The sequence below is a fragment of the Zeus faber genome, assembly GCF_960531495.2.
Source record: "Zeus faber genome assembly, chromosome: 17".
In the NCBI taxonomy this organism is placed as follows: Eukaryota; Metazoa; Chordata; class Actinopteri; order Zeiformes; family Zeidae; genus Zeus; species Zeus faber.
The window spans coordinates 27985195-28009721 of record NC_137204.1 but is presented as its reverse complement, the minus strand read 5'-3'; the positions used below and the strand labels follow the sequence as shown (position 1 = coordinate 28009721).

General features: G+C 48.1%; 1 protein-coding gene across 1 annotated transcript in view; it reads left to right on the top strand.

Moving 5' to 3' along the window:
• The window catches only part of phf24 (PHD finger protein 24), a gene marked incomplete at both ends in the record, with an annotated part of 29309 nt that overhangs the window by 2706 nt on the left and 2076 nt on the right, over positions 1–24527 (top strand). The window contains 6 exons of the mRNA XM_080017925.1: positions 4297–4482; positions 15979–16057; positions 17314–17516; positions 18309–18475; positions 19906–19938; positions 22511–22588. Of these exons, the coding sequence (XP_079874051.1) occupies positions 4297–4482; positions 15979–16057; positions 17314–17516; positions 18309–18475; positions 19906–19938; positions 22511–22588 (746 nt within the window). The remainder of the gene's footprint in view (positions 1–4296; positions 4483–15978; positions 16058–17313; positions 17517–18308; positions 18476–19905; positions 19939–22510; positions 22589–24527) is intronic.

Here is a 24527-nt window from a genome sequence, read left to right as displayed (position 1 = left end):
GAGTAATGGTGGCTCATGGATTCCAGCGCGTGGGGAAATCTGATGCCGGTTTCACATTGGAAGCGGTTATCGATACAGAGCCCAGCCTTGTGGGAATGAACCGGACACTGACAGCAGCACCAGTTTACCAGTGATTTTGGGGACGGGACGAGAGGTCCCTGGGACTGGAGGCCCCTGGGACTGGTGGCCCCCTTCGTACTGGAAGCCCCCTTTGGACTTGAGAGGTCCCTGGGACTAGAGGCCACCGGGACTGGAGGTCCCCGGGACTGGAGGTCTCCGGGGCCGGCGGTCTCCGGGACCGGAGGCCTCTTGGACTTGAGGCCCCTGGGAATGGAGGCCTCTGGGAATGATGGTCTCTGGGACTGGAGGTCTCCCGGACTGGAGGTCTTCGGGACTGGGGCCCATGGGAATGGAGGCCTCTGGGAATGATGGTCTCTGGGACTGGAGGTCCCTGGAACTGGAGGTCTCTGGGACCAGAGGTTCCTGGGGCCTCCAGATGTCCACACACATCTTATCATGATCCCAACAGCTATTATATGACTTAAGTAAACTTCAGTAAATTTCAGAGCAGCCGTCTCAGCAGATAATACAGGTCTTCGGGCTTTTACAAAACACACACACACGCACACACATATTGACAATTTCACTGATGGACTGACTGACTGATGGACTGACTGATTGACTGACTGACTGACTGACTGACTGATTGACTGATGGACTGACTGACATAACAGGTGCGCCGTAGTATGGGCGCACCGGCAATGGCTCCGCATTCAACTCATGGTTTTGTGTTTATTATTATTTGTATTGTTCTTATTTTTGCAGGCAGTGCACTGTCGCTCTTACAATATGAGCGACAAGCACTCCTGGACGTCCGTTCGACACTTAATACAGACTTTTTCGCAACTTACCGGAGTACGTGCTGCGATCCCTTTGTCCTGCCGCCGCTGTGTTTACCCATACGCCGGCGGAGGAGAAAGAGAAAAGGCAAACGTGCCGGAATTCTATGCAGATCTCAGGCGAGATACTGCAACCCGCTGCTACCGAGCATTTTACTGGAAAATGTTCAATCCCTGGACAATAAAATGGACGAACTACACACACGGATTAACTTCCAGCGGGACGTCGCAAACTGCTGTGTGCATGGCGTTCCCAGAAACCTGGCAGGACGCTACGGTGCCAGACTCTGCCCTTACTCCGGCTGGATTTTCCATCTACCAGCACAACAGAACCACGGAGTCAGGTAAACGCAGAGACGGCGGGGTCTGCATAATGGTTAACTCTCTCTGGGGTTCGGATATATCAGTACTTTCAAAATACTGCTCTCCAGACCTGGAGCTCTTGACGATAAAAGTCCGTCCCTTCTACCTCCCGCGGGAATTCAGCTCCGCTATAATCACGGCAGTCTACATACCCCTGCAGGCGGATAAATGGAGCGCATAAGAGGACCTTTACGGAGTAATCAGTGGACTGGAGAACGCTCACCCTGAGGCAGCTTCTATTGTTTGTGGCGACTAGAATAGGGCTAATATGAGGAAGGTTTTGCCTAAATATCACCAGCATATCAACTTTCCTACCAGGGGTGATCAGATTTTCGACCATTGTTATTCACAACTACAGGACAGCTACCAACCCCTCCCCCGCCCGGCCTTTGGTGAGGCGGATCACACCTCCATTCTTCTCCTACCAACCTACAGACAACGATTAAAGTGAGGAAAACCAGTTTGTCGAACAGTCCAACGCTGGCGTGAGGAATCCAGTGCCACTCTCCAGGTCTGTTTCGAAACCCTCGCAGGGTGTTCTGTGTTGCAGCTGATGTGGACATCAATGCATACACAGACTCTGTCTCAGCCTACATCTCGAGAGTCAAGATCAGGACTTTCCCCAACGAGAAGCCCTGGGTTAATGGTACTCTGTGCTAAGCTCAGAGCACTGTCCTCCGCCTATAGCTCTGGGGACCTGGAGGCCTTGAGGAAGTCCAGTTATGACCTTCGGAAAGCCATCAGAGATGCCAAAAGAGCCTACAGGGACAAGCTGGAGTCGGACTACCACAGTTCCGAGCCCAGACGCATGTGGTGTGGACTGCACACTATCACAGACTATAAAGGGAGAAACAGGAGTGATGCCCAGCCTCTCTTCCTGATGAGCTCAACACCTTCTACGCACGGTTTGAGGCGAGCAACACCATCCCGGCTGCAAGGCTAGCGGAGGACCAGGATGACTGCACTCTGTTCCTGTCTACGGCTGACGTGAGGAGAGCTCTTAATAGAGTAATCCCTCGGAAGTCTCCAGGGCCTGATAGCATTCCAGGCCATGTCCTCAGAGCATGCGCCGACCAGCTGGCGGAGGTATTCAACTCCATATTCAACCTCTCCCTGATCCAGTCTACAGTCCCCACCTGCTTCAAACAGACAACCATTGTCCCGGTATCAAAGAAACAACCCATTACCTGCCTGAATCACTATCGCCACGTAGCACTGACCTCTACCATCATGAAGTGCTTCGAGCGGCTGGTCAGAACCCACATCTGCTCCTCCCTTCCTGACACCCTGGACCCCCTTCAATTTGCATATCGCCCGAACAGATCTACGGACGACGCCATCGCCCTGGCAGTGCACACCGCCCTCTCCCACCTGGACAGGAGCAACACATACGTGGGGATGCTGTTTGTAGATTACAGCTCAGCATTCAACACAATTGTGCCGGCTAAGCTTGTTCCCAAGCTCAGGATCCTGGGTCTTAACACCTCCCTCTGTAACTGGATCCTGGACTTCCTGACGGGCACACCCCAGCTGGCGGAATGGGAAATCTCTCCTCCTCTGCACTGACCCTGAGCACCGGAGCCCCGCAGAGCTGAAGTTTGCAGACGACACCACCATCCTAGGTCTCATCTCCAACAACGATGAGTCCTTCTACAGAGAGGAGCTCAGCGTCTTGGCAACATGGTGCCAGGATAACAACCTCTCTCTCAACGTCTGCAAGATTAAAGAGATGATCGTGGGCTACAGGAAACGACAGCGAGGGGGACACGCCCCCATCCACATCGACGGAGCTGAAGTGGAGAGAGTCTCCCTCTTCAAGTTCCTCGGTGTGTCCATCAGCAATGACCTCTCCTGGTCCAGGCAACCGGATGCGGCAATAATAACTGCCCAAAAGCGCCAGTTCTTCCTGAGGAGACTCAAGAAGTTTGGCATGTCCGTCAGGACTCTCACCAGCTTCTACCGATGCACCAGTGAGGGCATTCTTTCCGGCCGCATCACCGCCTAGTATGGCAGCTGCTCCACTGCCGATCGCCAGGAGCTCCAGAGGGCGGTGAAGACAGCGGGGCGCATCATCGGCCGCCGCCTCCCCTCCGTGCAAGGCATCTACCGCACACGACAACTCAGGAAAGCACGGAAAACCATAAAGGACGACAGCCACCCAGGCTACAGACTGTTCACGCTGCTGCCGTCTGGTGAACGGTACCGGTACACTTTCTACCCTCAGGCCATCAGGCTTCTCAACCTGCAACATCTGTAGTCACCTCTGTCAATTAAATGTACATCACCACAACTACATGTACACATCCAGCGCCACTGCTTCACTTTATATTTATCTCCATATCTTGTGCAGTAGACTGAGCTATTTCTGTTGGAACTGCTACAATGCTCCAATTTCTAGTTTCCGTTTTAGGATTATTTTTCTTATTTTCATTTTACGTACATACACTACGACCTCTTGCCCGTATTTTTAACATCGACTCTTACTTGTTTTGTGTTTGACTCTTATTTTATGAAAAAAAAAAAAGTATTTCCTCCTTATATTTGCCTTGTTATTTGATCTTTTTATGCCCACGACACAGTTGTTGCCTGTCACGGCCCAAGAATTTCCTTGAGCAAGACACTTAACCCCTAAGTGCTCTTGATGGCTGCGTCTGTCGGTGTTTGAATAATTGTAAGTCGCTTTGGATAAAAGCGTCTGATCAATGCAATGTAATGTAATTTCATGTAATGTAATGTAATGTATCATCCAGAAGCTGCTGCTGTCGTGCTGTTGTACAACACAACAAACAGGATTCCTGTCAATCAGACTAAACCGGAAGTAGATGTCAGATCAGGATTGTCCAAACCGGAACATCCATCTGCCTATCTGTCTATCTGTCTATCTGTCCGTCTGTCTGTCTGTCTGTCTGTCTGCTTTTTTAGTAAGTAATTATGTTTTCCATGTAATTTCCGTTATTTCCAACTTTCCCTTTTTTTTTGCTAAACAGTTTAATCTCCTTGATGAGAATGAAGTTGTCTCTCTCTCTCTCCGCAGCCGTCCAACGATGAGATGTGCGACGTGTGTGAGGTGTGGACGGCCGACGACCTGTACCCGTGCAGGGTGTGCACCCGGGTGTTCCACGACGGCTGCCTGAGGGAGCTGGGCTACCTGAGGGCGGAGGCCCTGCAGGAGATGAGGGACACCGCCCACACCCTGCCCGGCTGGAGCTGCTACTACTGTGTAAGAGAGGGATGGGTGGATGGATGGGTGGATGAGTAGATAGATAGATGGATGGATGGATGGATGGATGGATGGATGGATGGATGGATGGATGGATGGATCCCAACCCAGTCGCAGTGTTTATCATTGTTTACGTGTTGCTGATCCAGAAGTCCTCAGGGAAGATACTCGGTGTCATTCAGGGAGGATTCCTGCCTGATCTGCCCCCTGGTGGACGCGACCGTGCCGCGTCGTTCAAATTGGTCGCGTAAAGCGCTTTTATCGCAGCAGCAGAAAAGTCTGTTCCTACACACACACACACACACACACACACACACACACACACACCTCTACAGTCAGCCGTGCAAGACACTGGAGCTGCTGATGAAGCCAAATCTGAAAGCTTCCCTTGTGCAAACTCACCTGATAACACGTTCCAAGGGCTGAATGAGCCTTCAAAGTCGGATTTTTACAAACATAATCAACTTTTTTCCTCTTGTGTTTCACACAGTTCAACCAGCGGCAGCACCTCAGGGGGTGATATATATTTTTGGGGGAGGGGGGGCCCGATGTCAGAGCTGTTGGCCGTGTGGGAGCCACGACACAACCTGGGATAATTCAGCCGTGAACAGCACAAGAGTCACTCATGAGCTCTTCAGCCTGGAGTGGGGTCTCTCTCTCTCTCCTCCTCCCCCCCTCTCTCATTCACTCCCCCCCCCCTCTCTCTCACTCACTCCCCCCCCCCCCTCTCTCTCACTCACTCTCTCTCTCCCTCTCGCCCCCCCCCTTCTCTCTCACTCACTCACTCCCTCTCTCTCTCCCCCCCCCCCTCTCTCTCTCCCTCTCTCTCACTCACTCTCTCTCTCCCTCTCTCTCTCTCTCTCTCCCCCTCTCACTCACTCACTCTCTCTCTCTCCGGTCAAAACCCTGTGAGTCTGGAGGCGATGGGCTTTCTTTTCTTCTTTTCTTTTTTCGTGGAGAGAATCTGAAAGGTCCCTTCTCCTTGTTGGCCTCAGTGGGGGGCAATTTGGGTCAAAGCAAGACGAGCTGACGAGAGAGAGAGAGAGAGAGAGAGGACGAGCAGATTAGTAAACACATGTGCTAGTCACTTCTCCACAGCACGACTGTACCTCTTAAAATACAGAAATAATGGAAACCAGCTCTCGCGTTGCAAGATCCAAACTGCCAGGCTGCACTAATTCATGTAATTGTTCAGTTCCGGCAGCACAGCACCTCTGTGTTCAGACAGCGAGAACTATTCATAGTGATGTAAAGTTCGATTCCCTTTTGAGATTCGGTTCTTAACGAGTCACTCGGTAAAAAGAGTCGTTCCATTCGTCTGATTCTCGGTTGCTTTGGCTCAGTCGGTGTGACGCACCGTGAGCGGGGGACGACTTCCTGAACCGTCGGAAGAGCCGGTTCGGCTTTGAGTTGTGAATGGAATTTGCACAAGAATCATTTATTTATGTGAAGAATATTTTTTGGGACATATGCAAAGTGTAAATCGGTCACATTCAGTACAAATTACGCCATTTCACCTCTGACTTCTGTTTAGTCCTCAGGGATTATTAATAGTTTGTGAGTCAAACATTCAGTCTGACTCATTTAAGAGGTGTTGTTCGCCTTTAACGATCCTTTCAGAGTCTTGCATCTCTAGCTATTGCTGTAGTAGACAATAATAATAATAATAATAATAATAATTATTATTATTATTATTATTATTATTATTATTATAATTATAATAGATACAGCTGCAGGCAGCAATGCACAGGGTCCAGTTTAGTCGTTTTAGGTAAGTGTTACAGTTTTCTCAGTTCTGTGAAACGCAGCACAACTTTCAAAAAGCTGCCGTCTGCTTGTTGCTGCTTATTAAGTAATTTCCCCCTGGGATTATTAAAGTATATCTGATTCTGATTCTGATTCTGATTCTGATTGGCTGTAAATCACGGTTTGTCACTGATATAACCGCCATCACCGTGATGCTTGTCTTTGCCTGTAAACCAGAACTTATATAACTCACCGTGTTGTCTGTGGAAATTGAGCCGCTCTCTCAGTGACAGACAGGTGACCGTTTGATGCCGCGTCGGGCAATGATGACAAAGTGACGCAGGGACCTGGTGACGTCTTTCTGTGGATTATTTATAGTTTTCCGTGTCCAAGTTTTCTGATGGGTTACGATTCCATGAAATGCATGGTGGACTTCTACGGTTCGTGTATGACGACTTCCTCGAATCCCGAAAAGGGTTGACGTCTTTCTGTGGATGATTTATAGTTTTCCGGGTCCGAATTTTCCGATGCGTTCCCAGAACCTGAAATGCATCACGGACTCGCACAGCTCTTATGTCACGACTTCAACGAATCTCGCAAAGTAAAGAGGCACACAACGCCCTATCTAACCCTGTGTTGGATGCGGCGTTGGACCCCCAATAATAATTATCGTAATAATACGATGAATAATAATAATAACAATAATAATAAGCACAGTTCTCCATGTTTCTAATGTTTTTACTGGTTAACACGACAGTGGATTTAGCGGGTGGGATTATTTAATTGTCACAAGTGTTGCTTGGAAACACCGCTCTGCACATTCTGCTGTGGAAGCCTCTGCCGACGTCAAAGCTGCTTCCCTCTAATCTGACGTGCAGCCGAGGCCTCTGGGCAAACACTGGCACATAGGGCTTAACCCTTCAAATGCCAAAGCGCCAGTCATATTATCTTATATTATATTATATTATATAGGCCTGGCGCCGGGGCTCTGCTCTGCATCTACCAGGGCCTGGTCTTTTCCCCGAATTAACTCTGTAAATATAAAGAGTGAAGGGGACAGGGTTCGATTCCCAAAAAAGTAAAAGAGAGAATGCCTCTTAGGAGAAGGCAGGAGATTTTTCCCACAACGTTGTCTCCAAAAGTCTCATTATTTATGGGATTTTATAAACAAATTTTTCTCAAAGATTACCACTTTTACGTGTTTTCTTGTGAATACAAATAGCCTTTATTAGTCATCTGTAGGTGTAATTTAATCAATATTGCCCAATCTTTGCGTTCTTGCCGGGAAAGGCGGACGCCGCCACCAACAATGTGGAAAAAGCACATCGAGAAGCACAACGCATGACGCAAATACATTAGACGGCTGTTTCCTGAAAAAGTGCCAGCTAAATAAATACGGAATGAACATGAGAAATGGGATATATATATTTTTTTACATAATAATCTTATGGATTACCACTTTAAAGGCGGCACATGATCTCTAATTCAGTATCTCTGACGCCGACAAAAACTGGTTGAGCGGCGGCTTCCGACAAAGATGGCTTCTTTTCCCCAATCAGCCGGGGCAGCGGGGCGAGACGTTTTAATTCCAAAAACAGTGAGCGCTGAGGAGATGCTATGAGTTAAGAATCTTTCCACTGAACGTTGCCGTCGCACGTCTCATAGCAACAGCAGAACGGAGTCTGCAGTGCATCTGCTCAGTTCCCCCGCCAAGAAAACGCACGACCACTGTGCACATGGAGGCGTTTCCAGCTCTCCAGGCAGCGGGGACCTTATTACTGTCATCTGCAAAGCTGTGCAGCCGTTACTAATTTAGTGACACGGAAGAGCGGAGTACTAGTTAATAATAGTTTAACCCTGTTTTATACTCGCCCCCCTCATGTAGCACACGCAGGCTGCTTTGAGCCTCCTCACCAAACTGGACGCTCTGGTCCCCGAGCGGGAGTTCAGTGCAAGTCATGGGGGACAATCTGCCTATAGATAGATAGACAGACAGACAGGCAGGCAGGCAGGCAGGCAGGCAGGCAGGCAGGCAGACAGACAGACAGAAAGACGGATGGATGGACGGACGGACAGACAGATAGATAGATACAGGAAATAGATAGATAGATTTAACCAAGCTAGATAGCTAGATAGATAGATAAACAGATGGACGGATGAATGGACGGACGGACGAACGGACAGACGGATGGACGGACAGATGGATAGATAAATAAATAGATAGATACAGGAGATAGATAGATAGATTTAACCAAGATAGATAGCTAGCTAGACGGACGGAGGGACGGACAGATAGATAGATGGATAGACAGATAGACAGACAGCCAGATGGATAGATAAATAGATAGATAGATAGATAGATAAATAGATAGATAGATAGATAGACAGATAGACAGATAGACAGATAGACAGACAGATAGACAGACAGACAGACAGACAGACAGACAGACAGATAGATAGACAGAGAGATAGACAGATAGATAGATAGATGGATAGACAGATGGATAGATGGATGGATATATAGACAGACAGACAGACTGGGTGGGGGCGGTGGGCGGGGCTTCAGGGCTCTGCGACCGAGTCACAAAGCCGTCTTCCCCAAGCGTGTGCCTGTGAGCGGCGGTTTCACCTTCCGTTGCGGCGAGAGGAACATGGCCGAGCCAAGCGGGGGCGGCCACGCGCGTGCAGCCGGGTCGGGCCACGCGCGAGGCGCACGCCTGGCAACCGACGCTGCGGGTGACCTTCAGCGGGTGACCTTCAGCGGCACGCCAGAGGAGAGGCTTTGTGAGCTCGAGCTGAAGAGGCAAAGAAGAAGCGCCGCTTTCTCGGCAATGTTTATGAAGAGGCGCTGACGAGACAAAGGACTTCGTTGGCAGAAGATACCTGGACTCCACTCATCCTCCTGAATTTCTATTATGCTTGTATTTCCACATTTGGTGCTTCTTTTTTCCTTGCAAAGTTATCCGTACATTTCGGTGGCAGTTTCGCTATCCACACGCCATCCAAGTGGTTTTTTCAGGGACCCAGGCACAGAGACACTGACGACGGGCTTTCAGACACAGTTTATTGTCGAGAGTGGGCTGGTTGGAACAAGCCAGGAGCAGATGGACATGTGTCACGACAGGGGCTCCTCTCCTGAGTGTGTGTGGGGATGGGGGCTTTAGCTGTTGCTCGTTAGACCAACCAATGAGCAACAGGTGTGCAGCCACTCTGATCCTGGACCCAGGACGTGTGTGGCGGCTCAAACCACACCATCCCCACACCGCTTACCCCCGACACCAAACTGAGGCCTACCCACCACAATTTAGTTAAACTGTGCCATTAAAAAGTCTTAGAAAGTCTTAAATTTTGAACGGGCATGTACTAAGCTACTGTAAAGCATTTAAACATGAACTGTAGATATATTTGGGGTGACATGGCTGCTGCATGTTGTTCTGTTTGAAATTGAGATGTGAGTCACAAAGACATGAAAATAATCACAGTAATTACTGTAATATTACAATAATAAGAGATACAACTGTGAATGAATGAACTCATTGTCTAAAAGTTAATTAGCTGATGGAAGCGGCGTCACGCACTGTACATCCACCATTTTTTTTTGATAAACTGGTACAATTCCAGATGAGGGTCTCTCATCCCCATCCCAGAAATCCTGGCTGTATCTTCCACGTTCGCTGCCAGTGGGCGAACACAATGATTCATGTGGGTTGAAACAGGACCAGGGCCAGTTCCACCAATGAGGAAATCTGCATTTTTTTTTTGTTAAATTGAAGGACGTGTCCTGTCACTGAGACAACGGGTTTTCTACTGTAGATTATAGTTATTTTCAGCAAATCATTTAATGAATAAAACAAGCAGGTTCAGTGGAATAACAGCGTTATGTAAGGCATAAATTATGCAAAGCTTGCGGAGCTGGTTCTGTTAGACAACTTGACGGCGCCACACACTTCCACGCCCTTGTTTGGCCGACCTGTTTAAGCAGCCACTCCCTCCTGCTCGACCTACTTTGCTGCCTGTTTTACAAGTTCATATAATTCAGCAAGTAGCCGGTAATGTGCACCCAAGGCGGCTCATTATCGCAAAATAACCGCCCACTTCAGTGATACAAGACCCCGCTGCTTCGCTTCAGGGTCCTGGTCAGTGTTTCCTGGTTCCTTTGTGATAATGACCGGCTATTATTGTAGATTGCCCGGTTTATTTTGCCACGCGGCACGCAGTGAATATTTACGTGGGAGAGAAAATTTACTTTTGGGCGGTGAGGTGTCGACAAGACACTAATAAACAAAATGGGCAAACGTGAACACAAAGCTATGTCGGACTAGTCAAGAGTCAGGATGCATGTGCCACGTGACTACAGGACAAAACAACCGATAAGAAAACTGTTCCAGCCAGGTCCGACCAATCAGCGCTAATGAGGCTGACAAGGCGGCAGGAAGAAGCCGGCGCCGTCACACCCCCAGACCGCGGCTTAACCGCGAACCCTCGTCTGCCACAAATACGCTTGACGCCGAATCTCCAGATGCACGCGACATGACGCGGCGCTGCCACGGCCCCAAAGAAGGGTCCTGAACTGGGAGTCCGGACCCTCGCGGTGAGCGTTTCCGGCGGTGGCCTGTGAAGGTGGTTTCATCTGTTCCGTCACTGTTTCCTATCTTAGCTTGTACTGAGTGGGTGAAGGGAGGAAGAGACAGAGAGAGAGAGAGAGAGAGAGAGAGAGATTCAAGATTCAAGATTTTTATTTGTCACATACATATACATACTTCCATACATATATGCTGTGAAATGTAATGCAACGCACCCGGTGATAGCACACAAGAAGTCCTAGGAAAAAGTACAAAAATAAAATAAAATAAAAAGTAGAAAATTCCTTTCTAATAGACCGACTAACTGTAAGAGTAAGATAAAAAATATATAGAATAAAATACAATAAAAAATAAATTGAAATAAAATGGAATAGGTTGAAGGAATATGCCTATGTATATACAGATATGTGCATTTAAAGTGGCATGTGAATTAAAGTGGCATGTGAATGTGAATAGTGTGAGGTGGTGTTTGGGATAATACAGCACAGTATACAACAGTACGGCGCAGCAATACGGCATCACGAACAACCCTGAACAGTGATACAGTATGCGGTACAGTATGCTACATACAGTACAGTAGGTAGTGGAGCCTAGTGTATGGCTCAGTTAGGACCCCTGGTGAGGTCAGCGTTGACAGTTCTGATGGCTTGAGGGAAGAAACTCCGTCTCAGTCTCTCTGTTCTCGCTGCGTGACTGCGGAGGCGCTTGCCTGACCGCAGCAGCTGAAACAGTCCGTTGTTGGGGTGATGAGGATCCTTCATGATCCTACGGGCTCTGCTACTACACCTCCTGGTGTATAACTCCTGCAAGGGGGGGAGGGTAGTTCCAGTGGTACGTTCAGTTGAACGCACCACCCTCTGCAGGGCCCGCCTGTCCTGGGCAGTACAGTTCCCAAACCAGGCAGTGATGTTGCCTGTCAGGATGCTCTCCACTGCTCCAGAGTAGAAGGACTTGAGGATCCTCACCGAGACCCGGAATTTCCTCAGCTGCCTGAGGTGGTAGAGACGCTGCCTCGCCTTTCTCACCAGAGTGTCTGTGTGAACAGTCCATGTTAAGTCCTCTGTGATGTGGACTCCCAGATATCTGAAGCTGCTCACCCTATCGACAGAAGTCCCATTAATCCACAAGGGCGCGTGCGTCCTCGATTGTGATCCACGCCTAAAGTCCACAATCAGCTCCTTGGTTTTGCTGACGTTCAGGTGTAGGCTGTTGTCCTGGCACCAGAGTGACAGGTCAGCCACCTCCTCGCGGTAGGCCTTCTCATCGCAGTCGGTGATCAGGCCCACGACCACGGTGTCGTCAGCAAACTTGATGATGGTGTTGGAGCTGGACCTGGCCACACAGTCATGTGTGTACAGGGAGTACAGTAGGGGCCTGAGGACGCAGCCCTGGGGGGATCCTGTGTTCAGGGTGAGGGAGCTTGACATGTACTTCCCCACCTTGACCACCTGGGGGCGGCCTGTGAGGAAGTCCAGGATCCAGGTGCACAGCGGAGCATTCAATCCTAGCTCCAACAACTTGACAGCCAGTCTGGTGGGAACTATGGTGTTGAAAGCTGAACTGTAATCGATGAACAGCATTCTCACATAGGCCCCCTTCTGGCCATCCAGGTGCGTGAGCGTGGTGTGCAGTACCTGGGAGACAGCGTCATCCGTGGATCTGTTCTGCCGGTACGCGAACTGCAACGGGTCCAAGGTGCGGGGGAGGGAGGCGCAGATGTAATCCTTAATCAGCCTCTCGAAACACTTCATGACCACCGAGGTGAGGGCCACCGGACGGTAGTCATTCAGGCAGGCAGGAGAGGCGATCTTCGGGACAGGAACGACGGTGGACCTCTTGAAACAGGATGGGACCACTGATTCAGCCAGGGAGATGTTGAATATTGTGGTGAACACCGGAGCTAGCTGGTTAGCACAGGTCTTCAGTACTCGTCCAGATATGCCGTCTGGGCCCGCAGCTTTCCTGGTGTTCACCCGCATCAAAGCCCTCCTGACCTCGTGCACGGACACTGAGAGTGCGCGCTCGTCCCCAGCGGTGTAGCTCCAATTAGCCGGCGAGCTAGCGGTGTTGCTGCCAGACTCGAACCGCGCATAAAAGGAGTTCAGTTGGTTGGCCAGGGAGGCGTCCGCACTCGTGGCTGGGGAGGAGCTGCTCTTGTAGTTAGTTATTGTTCGCAGCCCCTGCCACAAGCGTCTGGTGTCCCCCCGCTCCATCTGCAGCTCCACGGTGTCTCTGTACGTCCGTTTAGCGTCCCTCACCGCCCTCCGCAGATTGTACGACGCCGCTTTGTAATTGTCCATGTTACCAGATACAAGTCCGTCGTTGTAAGCGGCCGTGCGCGCATTCAGAGCGCAGCGGATGGATTTATCAACCCATGGTTTCTGGTTTGGAAATATCCGAACTTTCACCGTGGGAACGATTTCATCCGCGAGCGTAGCCACAAAACTTACTACAGCCTCCGTAAACTCGCTGACGTCACTTGAACTCGCTTGGAACATGTCCCAGTCTACGTCAGTCAGAGCGTCCTGAAGCGCAGCCTCTGATTGGTCCGTCCACCGCTTCACTTCCCTCGTCATCACCAGATCCCGCGCGATCAGAGGCCTGTAAACAGGAAGCAGCGAGATCGCGGCGTGATCTGATTTCCCGAAAGCAGGAAGCGACACGGGCTTGTATCCGTTCTTGTAAGGAGTGTAACAATGGTCCAGAGTTCTGTCTCCCCTGGTGGCACACGTGATGTGTTGGTGGAAATTCGGCAGAACTTTTTTAAGGTTGGCCCTGTTAAAGTCCCCAGTCACCACCACAGCCGCGTCGGGATGTCTGTTCTGAAATCCGCACAACACATCGTACAGAACCGACAGAGCTGCGTCGGTGTCCGCTTGCGGTGGGATATAAACGGCTGTAATGATGACCGTGCTGAATTCCCGGGGGAGATAAAATGGACGGCATAGTATGGTCAGCTGTTCCAGGTTCGGCGAGCAGGAGTGGGAGAGGAATTTGGTGTTGTTGGCGTTACACCAGCGGTTGTTTACCATTAGGCAGACGCCTCCACTTTTGGATTTCCCCGACTCTCCCGTTCTGTCGCCGCGGAACACGGAGAAGGCCTCGGCTGGACGTATGGCTTCATCCGGCACCAGTGGGGTCAGCCATGTTTCCGTCAGGCAGAGGACGCAACAGTTCCTCGTGTCACGCTGGAATTGAATCCTCGCTCGAAGTTCATCCATCTTGTTCTCCAGGGACTGGACGTTAGCAAGAAGGATGCTTGGCAGAGGTGGAGGGTAAGGTTGCGTCCTCATTCTGACCCGAATGCCGCCTCGTTTACCTCGGTGCTTCCTCCGTGGGCCGGCTCGTGGAACAGCGACTCCATTTTTGTTGTTGTAGTTGTTGTTGCGAGTGTTCCCGCGTAGGATTTCCGCCGGCCACTCTGCTCCCACGGATAAAAAGTCCCAAAGTTGTTCGTTTAGGGAAATTTTTATATCCATGAGTGCATCGCGGCCGTATGAGTTAATTGTTGATGTTTTTCTGGCGAACATTGTGATAAAAAAAGGAAAAAAATACTAAAGATTAAGAAAGTAACCGGAGCGCCGGCGCAGGCGACCGCTAGGGGCGGCGCCACTATCGCCAAGAGAGAGAGAGACGAGAGAGAGAGGGGAGAGAGAGGGGAGGGGGCGAGCGGAAGACCCAACCCCTTGGGATGTTCTCTTCGTCCTTCAGGAAGTCCTACAGTGAGAACGTCCATGTGCAGGTTTCAGAGCTTTGTGCCTTTGGGGGCGTTCTGCTGGTGTTTGGTGCAGGGGAACATTCAAATGAAACAAAGTGAAATGACTCTGATCTCCAAACCTTTGAAACTGACGGAGGTGGTGGGCGGAGGTGGGGTTGGATGGCGGGTGTTGGCAGCAGACTGGATTTGTTTGCAGTTTGCGCATGTCTGGAGCTCAATGATTGCATATGGGATGTTTCCAGCCTCGGGTGGTTAAATCCACTTATTTGGATCATGATTCCAGTTGGATGCGGCGTTCATTGATGTTTGATAATATATTTCCGCAGGTGGTTTCAAAGCCCTTTTCTTCAGGCATCAGCACCTTTATCCTAAAAATCTGATATTTATCGTCTCCCTTCCTCCTTATTTACACTCGCTACTTATCTTATGTTTCCCTATTCTGATTTGCCGATTCCAATTCCGAGGGTTGAGCCGGTGTTGTTTCATGAGCTGCTCAGGCGACTGAACAGTGGAATCAAGTAAACGTGGCCGGGATATTATTTTGCCAATTTTATTGAAAACAATCTCCCTCGCGTGTTTCCCCCCACGAAGCGGAGCCGTCAGAGAAACGCACCACCGGCGCCGTATCTACTTTAATTATCGCACGCCTGTCAGGCTGCTAATTACCAAGGGGAGATTGGGATCTTGGGGGGGCGTGGCAGTAATGACCAGAAGGGTGATGCTAAATGACCCCTGGATCCATGTGTCCACGTGGATGCCTCATAATGACTTACACCATGGTTTAAGACGAGCGCTTGATGGCGGAGCACAGAGGCTTGAACGTAAGCGGCACAAAGTGGATTTCAAGGACAAACATTATCATATCAATAATAATAATATATATTCCCATATTTACTAGTAACTATTCCCATCGTTACTAATATATATTCCCATTGTGAGTAGTATCTATTCCCATTGCTACTAGTATAAATTCCCATTATTACTCGTATCTTCCCATTGTTACTAATATATATTCCCATATTTACTAGTAACTATTCCCATCGTTACTAATATATATTCCCATTGTGAGTAGTATCTATTCCCATTGCTACTAGTATACATTCCCATTATTACTCGTATCTTCCCATTGTTACTAATATATATTCCCATGTTACTCGTATCTATTCCCATTGTTACTAGTTTGTCCTATGGATTAAATGTTCAAACAGCTCGCCATATTCTTCATCCCGTCTACGTCGGGGTTGGGTGGTAAAACAGCGACCATACCCTTGGATCCTAAAATACTGAAATGAGGAAGAGAGTGTGGAAGTGACATCGTAGAGCCCTGTCATCACCTCTGAAGCCGTCCATCTGATTGCAGAAGAAGCTCCCTCCGTCTTCCCTTATTCAGTGTGACCCCTCCCCCCTTCTGCCCCTTCTCCACCTTCTCCCCCTCTCCTCTGGTTTCAGGATAATGTGAACCTGCTGCTGACGGAGGAGGAGATGTATAGCCTGATGGAAACCTTCAAGCAGTGCAAGATCATCCCAGGTGAGTCACGGGGCTCGGGAATAGAAACGCACAGATGAAGGTGGAGAAGGAGAGGAGGAGGACGAGGACGAGGAGTAAAAGGAGGCAGAGGAAGAACTGTGTTTCCGTTGTGGTGGCGGTTCATGCTTTTAAAGACTTTAATGGAGGTGAAGAATATTGTGGAACTGTGCTTTTCCACCCGTTTTCCACCACGTCACACACTTTTTATCATGTTCCTGTTAACCAGTAAAAAGATCATCAAGATGTACAACTGTGCTTATTATTATTATTATTATTGTTATTATTGTTATTATTATTATTATTATTATTACTATAACTATTACTATTACTATTTCTATTACTATTATTATTATTATTATTATTATTATTATGGCCGACTAATACTTTGTGACGCACGTCTCTCAAACAATTCATTCAAAGCGAACGACTCGAAGAGTAGCGAAGAGTTAATTTTCGACTCACAAATGAAAGGTTATCATTGAAGACAATATATAATTCATACTGAATTTCACTGATTTACTCTTTGCATTCCACCAAAAAAAATGATTTTAACAGAATTGAATGATTCCAGTGAGTCGAGCCGACCCTTCCGACTCTGGCTCGTGGCTCAGGAAGTCCTCCCTCGCTCGCCGCGCGTCACACCGACCGAACCGAACGTAACGACTCTTTTCACCGAGCGACTCGTCAGGAACCTGATCTGAAAACAGAGCGGAACCTTTCATCACCGCCAACAGCCGTCACTTCCAGAGTGAAGCTTGTTGTGATGAACACGGAGCTGCTGTCCTGCTGGAAATGATCAATTACATGAATTTGTGCAGAATTGCAGCTTTGATCTTGCAACACAAGAGCTACTTTCCATAATTGATTTATTTAAAGAGAACTCGCGGCCCGTGGTTGAAAAACACTGCTCTGAACTTTTACTGATGTCATGATCACTGCGACAGTGAGTGCGTTCTGGAGCAGCAGGCGCTGCACCTGCTTCAAGAAGCGTATGTGTTTTAATATCCTGGGTGTTTTTTAATATCCGCGCCGTTAAAAAAATCTGACGTTTCGAACATTAAATAAATGATTCATTGGAGTGCCGGACGACGCCCCCCCACAGGGTGGCGGGGGGGGGGGGGTCTCATTCCAGGCTCCAACTCCTCCGCTGACTCGTCCACTTACCTCGTTCCGTCGTCTTTGCCGCCCTCGCACGTTGCGCGTTCACGCCGGCAACGGGACGCGGGCGGAGAATAATTTGCTGGGTGTCTTGGCAGAAACCTGCCTGGTGTCGGACGAGCTGCTGCAGTACCGCCACTTCGCCTCCAAGCAGCGCTTCGACAAGGACCTGACGGACGAGCAGGAGGAGGAGGTGCTGGCGCAGTTCTCCGCCCTGGACCCGGAGAAGAAGGGCCAGATCGAGTGGTCCGACTTCCTCTACTTCGAGTCGCTGGCGGTGCTGAGGAAGCTGCGCTCCGAGGTACGGAGGCCGTCAGACGGCGGGAGGGCGGGCGGGCAGGTGGGTGCGCCCAAAGCGACAGGGCTGTCATTTCATTCAGGACCAGATGAGATGACGGCGGCGACGTGACGGTGCAGTTGAGAAAGGGATTCTCACCAAGATAAGGGGAAGAAATAGCGCATATCTATCTGCACCAGTTAACAGGAAGTATAATAACTGGTCGCACTACTTTTGCATTCGTATGCAGACTAATTATATGTTCGATGGGAATAACATTATGCCAGATCCATGCATTTTTTTTTTTTTGCACAGCTCGGTCTACAAGATGGTGGATGAGCGGATGTGTCGGAGGTTGGTAGATGTTTGATGGGAGTGACATTTCGCCGAAGCAATGCAAATTATTTTTTTTGGTACAGAGAGGCAGGAAATGGGGGTGAGGGAGAGGGTGAGACGCGCTGCAGGCTGCGGGCTGCGGGCTGCGGGCTGCGGGCTGGCGGGCGCCCCAGAAATGTTACGCAAACTTAACTTTGTTGGGTGGTCAGTATTTTGCGATAAGTTGGCGACGCAGGCTGCGTCACCCTTGCAGATAAAGATCGCCATTGACGAGAATTGACGGACTGCACATGTGCAGTACAGAGGGGACAGGTCGGTCGTGTAGTATAGTAGTATTCCACGGAGCAATGTAATGTGCATAATCGGCCTGTTCCCAAATGTCCGTCTCCCAGTTTAACCCTCGACGAGGTTGCGTTTGACGTAGACCGATCTGGGCGATGGAAATGGGATCCCTCTTCTCCATCTCCCCCGCCCCCCCAGAACTCTCTGGTGCGTCTGCTGTCGGCCAAGGAGCGGGACAGCGCTCGCTCCGTCTTCCTGGCTCTGGATCTGGACAAGGACGGCGTCGTCACCGGAGCCGAGAGCCGCCAGGCGCAGCCGTCCTGGTTCCGCAAGCTCAGCAAGGAGCCGCAGTCCTGCAACGTGAGGTCAGCAAGACGGTTCTGTACCGCTCGGTGGATGGGTGGATGGATGAATGGATGGATGGATGGATGGATGGATGCATGGATGGATGCATGGATGGATGCATGGATGGATGGATGGATGGATGGATGGATGGATGGATGGATGGATGGATGGATGGATGGATGGATGGATGGATGGATGGATGGATGGATGGATGGATGGATGGATGGATGGACGGACAAACAGAAACTAGTATTAGGCTCCGCCCACCTCAGTAGGAGCTGGATCGTAGTGATCCGGCACGGGAAGGCTCCCCTTCTTCTCCAAAGTCTTCCAGTTCAGACGGCGTGTGAAGACACGCCCCGCTGCCCGGCGGCCATGTTGCTCGTGCGTGACGTGAAAGAGGTTGACTTTGCTCCCATTCGTCTTTTTGTTTTCGCAGATCACAGAGATCTCAGAACCTCAACGGTTCTGGTCACGCTCCCGCTTTGAATCACGAGCAAAACCCAATTTGCCCGACTGAGGAACAACTAAGTCGTTAAAGTTTGGCGTCTGATGTCGACTAAAGTTGACTCAGTGAAGAAATCCAAAGCTTTTTTGCGCAATTAGTGCATTGAAAGTGGTCCACACATGTTTCCATGGTAACCAGACTGGAAATCAACGTATTTTCAAAGTAAAAGACCTCACATCAGATCTTACTGTATTGTTCATAAAATTCCATCCATACATATATAGTTGTTTGAGTACAGCATTGTACAGGGTACAATGGCCTGTCCCACCAGCAGTACTCTCATTGGGGCCGGGCCCTTCGGTCCAATCGTATACTCGTTGGTCCAATCGTGTACTCGTTTGTAGTTTTGTACTTCTGGGGTCGATTTTCTACGTCAGCGGTACAAAAATGGTGCGAAGTTGGCTCTTACAGGGTACTTTTTGGCACACCAGAGCTTTTGGACCCCTAATGGTACAATGGACTTATCCCACGGTGCCCGGTAGGGTACCCCCATTGTAGCCAAGGCATCATGGGTACTTATTTTTTTTTATTTGTTTATTTTATTTGTTTATTTTACTTGTTTTATTTCATATGCTCATTAGACCTTTGGCATGGTTTTCCACTGGTACGAAATTGGTCAAAATGTGGTCTTTACAGAGTACTGCTGGCATTCCAAACCTCCTGTACCCCCTAAAGGTACAATGCTGTACTTCACTTCCTCACGGTGAATGGCTGAATTGCTCTCAGTGGCGGTTGTTTGTGGGACCCAAAATGGCTCTCCTCTTTGGTGTCACTCCAAAGAAGAATCATTTCCGTGGTTCCGGTCCAGTCCTTTATTTTTCTGTGCGTGTGTGTGAAGTTTTGATCCATATTCCATATGAGCTCCTGTACCATTAAACATGCTATCCCATCCTGTCCTACCCTTCCACTCTCACCTCTCCAACATGCTGCATTACCCCACAGACTCATGGGACTGTGCTCTCCTATGAATTGGGGGTGAGTGGAACTCGGCACTGCATGAGGACCTTCCCCTTCCCCGTGTACTCCACTCCAGCACCTCCAAGCACCCTCAAGCACCCCCTCCGATCCCCAAGCATCCTCAGCACAACTCCTGCATTTATATTTCCTCATCTCTTATTCAACTCTCTCTCTCTCTCTCTCTCTCTCTCTCTCTCTCTCTCTCTCTCTCTCTCTCTCTGTCTCTGTCTCTCTCGCTCTCTGGCCGACACACACAAAACAGAAAGAAAAACTCACTGTCTCCATCTGGAGAATGGAGGCGGAGTGAGGGCCACGGGTATTGAATTTGAATGCTTTTATGGCGTGGAGCCAAATTCATTGATGGTGTCGAGTATCAGAGTCCTCTGCAGCGTTCAATACCGACATTTGATACTGAAGGAGCTCATCTCTCCAGCAAAAAATGAAACCCAAAGCTCGTCCGGAGTAAATGCAACGTGTGCTTTTGTTGTTGTTAAAGGGGTTTATTTAAAAGCCAAACTTGAGATTATTTAAAGTGGTAATCCATAAAATTGTCCGTGTTGGGTGGATTGCACTACAAATCCCAGATTTCCATTCGAAACTGCAATTTATAATTTTTTTGTTTTTTTTTCAAACAACTCGGTTTACCTTTGGGTTTGGTCTAAGGTGTGGCCTTTGCCATGTTGCATGTTGGAAAGGCAGGCCCTGCCACCAGCAATGGAAGCAGTAAAGAGGATCCCATTTGAATTGTATTTCATTTTAATTAATTTAATCCAATTTTATTTTCATTTTATTTTATTTTATTTTATTTTATTTTATTTTATTTTATTTTATATGCCCACTCTGTCTGGTGTTCATCTTTTTTCAATTATGCTTCTTCCATGCTACCTGTACCTGAAAAGCGCTTTCTAAGTTTTAAAAAATAAAATATATCTTTACTTACCTACTTACATGCATACGGTCATTCGATTGAGTGGTTGTTTCTTAATAATATTTCTAAATAATTATTAGATAAATATGAAACATGGGATTTATTCACACAAAATAATATTATGGATTACCACTCTCAAGGCGGTATAGTAGAGTTTTCTAATATTGGAAAACCTGTTCTTCCCTCCTCCCCCGAAAAATGCATCTTTCATGGATCTGGTCTCAGTTTTGTATTGATATTTTAGTATTGATAGGCCTTGCGACCGTCCTGGGCCCAAGTAGGGATAAGGCAATCAAAGGCAGCATGCATAAATGAATGAGTCGTAATGAACAGAATGCTGTGTTTGCTCCGACACTCCTTCATGTGATTAGTCGTTGTTATTTTGAGCCAGCGAACACGACACGGTGCGTGCTGGGCTTTCATTTGGACCAGGAACTGGAAGAAAGGGGCTTTGTTCTCCTTGGAGACGCTCCAGTGTGAACCCGATCGCTCCGCAGCCCGAGAAGGATAAAAAAACGTTTAAAAAAAACGCTCCTTCCTTCAGGTCGTCTGAAGATCCACGCTCGCTCTCGCGCGGCGTCGCGTTGCCAAAAAATGGTAAAAAAAAAAAAGAAAAAAAAAGGGGGTGGGGTTGTTGAATTCCAAGGACCCCGTCACTCACAGCGTTTGTAACAGAGACCCTTCGCTTTTAGCCGAGAAACGTCAAATATTCATGAGTTATCCGGGCCGCTCCGGGCTACGTCAGGCTCCCAAGGAGACAGGAAGCCGTGTTGCTGTTGCTGTCTTTGTACGTATGACCTGTTAGGACCTGAAAGTCCTGTCCTTCCAAAAAAGGCAGCGTGGGTATGGAGTAACGTGCAGCCAGAATGTCATGATCGACAAAATAACCCCCAACTGGGTGATCAGGGTCTTGTATCGCTCTCAAAGGGGTTATTATTATTATTATTATTATTATTATTATTATTATTATTATTATTAATAATATTGTTGTTGTTATTATTATTATCGTTATTGTTATTGTTATTATTTTTATTGTTGTTATTGTTGTTATTATTGTTGTTCTTCTTAATGTTCTTCTTATTGTTCTTATTGTTTTTTATTATCATTATTATTATTATTATTGTTCTTCTTCTTCTTCTTATTATTGTTATTATTATCGTTATTATTATGTTGATTATGACTGTCTGGCTGCACGTTAACTCGATTCTTTTGCGGCTACTTCCTCAATAAAAGAATGCAATGGGACGGAATATTGATTTGAAAGGATTTCATAACTAGTATGTCCAGCTCAAGAGCTTCCACTGAGAATAGTCACAACAACGTCGCAAACTATTCACCCCCACCCCTCCCACCTCCGACAAAGCTGTTTCCTGTTATTAACGTACAATTGGACGACTCCACGGCTCCCACTTCAACTCCTCACGTGCAGTTTCTATGCAGCGTCACTAGACGGCGCCACTTGCCACTGTTGGCATTAGAACGCAGGCGGAGTGACACCAGGAGGAGCTGGCGCTGGCGACGACGGTCGTTATCAACACATCAGCGTTTTATTACTCGGAAATAACTGACCGCCCCTGGCTGCCGTTGACCAATCAGAATGGTGGATTCCACATTGTTGCGTAACGATCTCATCCTATGTTTTTATTGATGTACTTGCTGCAGCATCAGCCACGTGGGGCCCATGTGCGAGAGCAGCCCAGCCAGCTCGGCCAGCGAACGGAGCAAGTCCGACGACAGCAGGTCTGTTTCCTGCCTGCATTTTTATCAAGTTTCAAGATACTTAAGTATCGAACTACGAAGGAGGGAATCTGTATTGTCTGTCTTTCGGTCTGTCCTTCGATTATCTCGACAACCGTTCAGCCGATCTACTTTGCACTTGGCGGGCGTGTCGCTGGGGACCCGGGGACGTGCAGGGTCCAATTTGGTGCAATTTGTGCAATAATATTCAGAAACGTTGAGTAATCAAGCGAACAGCGAGCCGGCGGGGGGGCGGGGCTTCCCGTGAGAGAAAGCCGGCCTGTTCTGAACAGGCGTGTTCTGAACAGGCGTGTTCTGATCAGGCGTGTTCTGATCAGGCGTGTTCTGATCAGGCGGGTTCGGACAGGCGCTGCACGAGTGCGATCAATTCTTTCAATTCCTACCAACTGTATTTCTCAGATTTTCCCAGCTTACATCTGAGACACTTAGGTCTAAATTTCGAGTTGAGGTTATTTGTGCATACATTTGTACCTAAGTAAAAGCTTTTGCAGTGAGTACTTTTTCCACCGCTGCTGCTTTCTCACTGTTTTCATACTTTAATCCAGTGATACTCAACCTGCGGATCTTTTATGACTAGCTGCAGCCCCAAATAGAAATAAGCAGAAACAAACAAATTCCAAAAGAGCATTTAAATTCTGTGGCAGTTACACCTCCCACACGCCACCCAAGGGACGCTTTCAGGGCCCCCCGGCACAGAGACGCGGACGATGGGCTCGAGAAAATACAAGTGGATTGTAGAGAGCGGGTTAGATGGAACAAGCCGGGAGCAGACGGACAACGTGTGGAGACGAGGGGTCCTCTCCTGAATGAGTGCGGGGACGGGGGTTTCACCTGCTGCTCGTTAGACCAACCAATGAGCAGCAGGCGTGCAGCCCCTCTGATCCTGGGTCCCCAGTGACCTAGACCCAGGACAGGTGTGGCTGTCAAACCACACCCTGCCCACAGCACAAATACATTCTGTCCGAGACTATGTCCGCGAAACCATGGTTTATCGCCTGGTTTCCACTTGCCTTTTTATTATTATTATTATTATTATTATTATTATTTAATTATTTAATTTTATTATTATTGTTGTTATTATTTAATTATTTAATTGTATTATTATTATTATTTTATATATTATTATTATTATTATTTAATTATTTAATTTTATTTGTATTATTATTATTATTATTATTATTATTATTGTTATTATTTAATTATTACATTTTATTATTATTATTATTTTATATATTATTATTATTACCGACCGGACATCCCCTTTTTCCACACCACTTGGGGTTTGCGTCCGCCGTGGCATCCTTATGTTGAAATGCGTGACGGTTTGATGGAGAAAAGGGATGTTTCAGAAATCCGGCTCTTGCGAAAATATTTTTGGTTAATGTGGCTCCTGCGCAGGGAAAGGTTGAGTACCACTGCCTTAGTGTGTATGTGTGTACTTACACCGTGTGAGTCAATGTGTTTGTGACTCACTGCAAAAAAAAAAGAAAAAAGATTATTATTTTTTGTTTGTTTTCGTCTTGTTTCTTTCCACACTAAGCGGAGCCGCCTGGAACTGTGGGTATCACATTATTCGGCGGCAAAAGGAGCAAACATGTTTCCTCGATGACCTGCCTCAGAAGGAGAAGCTGAGTCGGGGGGGTTTGTTCGAAGCAAACGAGCAGGTTTCTCATTGGGGCAGCAGACGGCCCCTGCCCTGAACGGAGCAAATTGAGAAAGTCATTTCCCGAACCGCAACGTTTTGTGGACTGCTTGGAGACGTAGAAGCGTTTCATTACTTTGACACTTTTCTCTGTTTTCTTTTTCAAATTTGACTCAAGAAACTGATAGAAAATAACAATTCGTCGTAGATAGAAAATGAGCAAAATGACGCAAAGTACTAAAAAATAAAAAAAAAGACAGAACGAAACAAAAAAGGCGT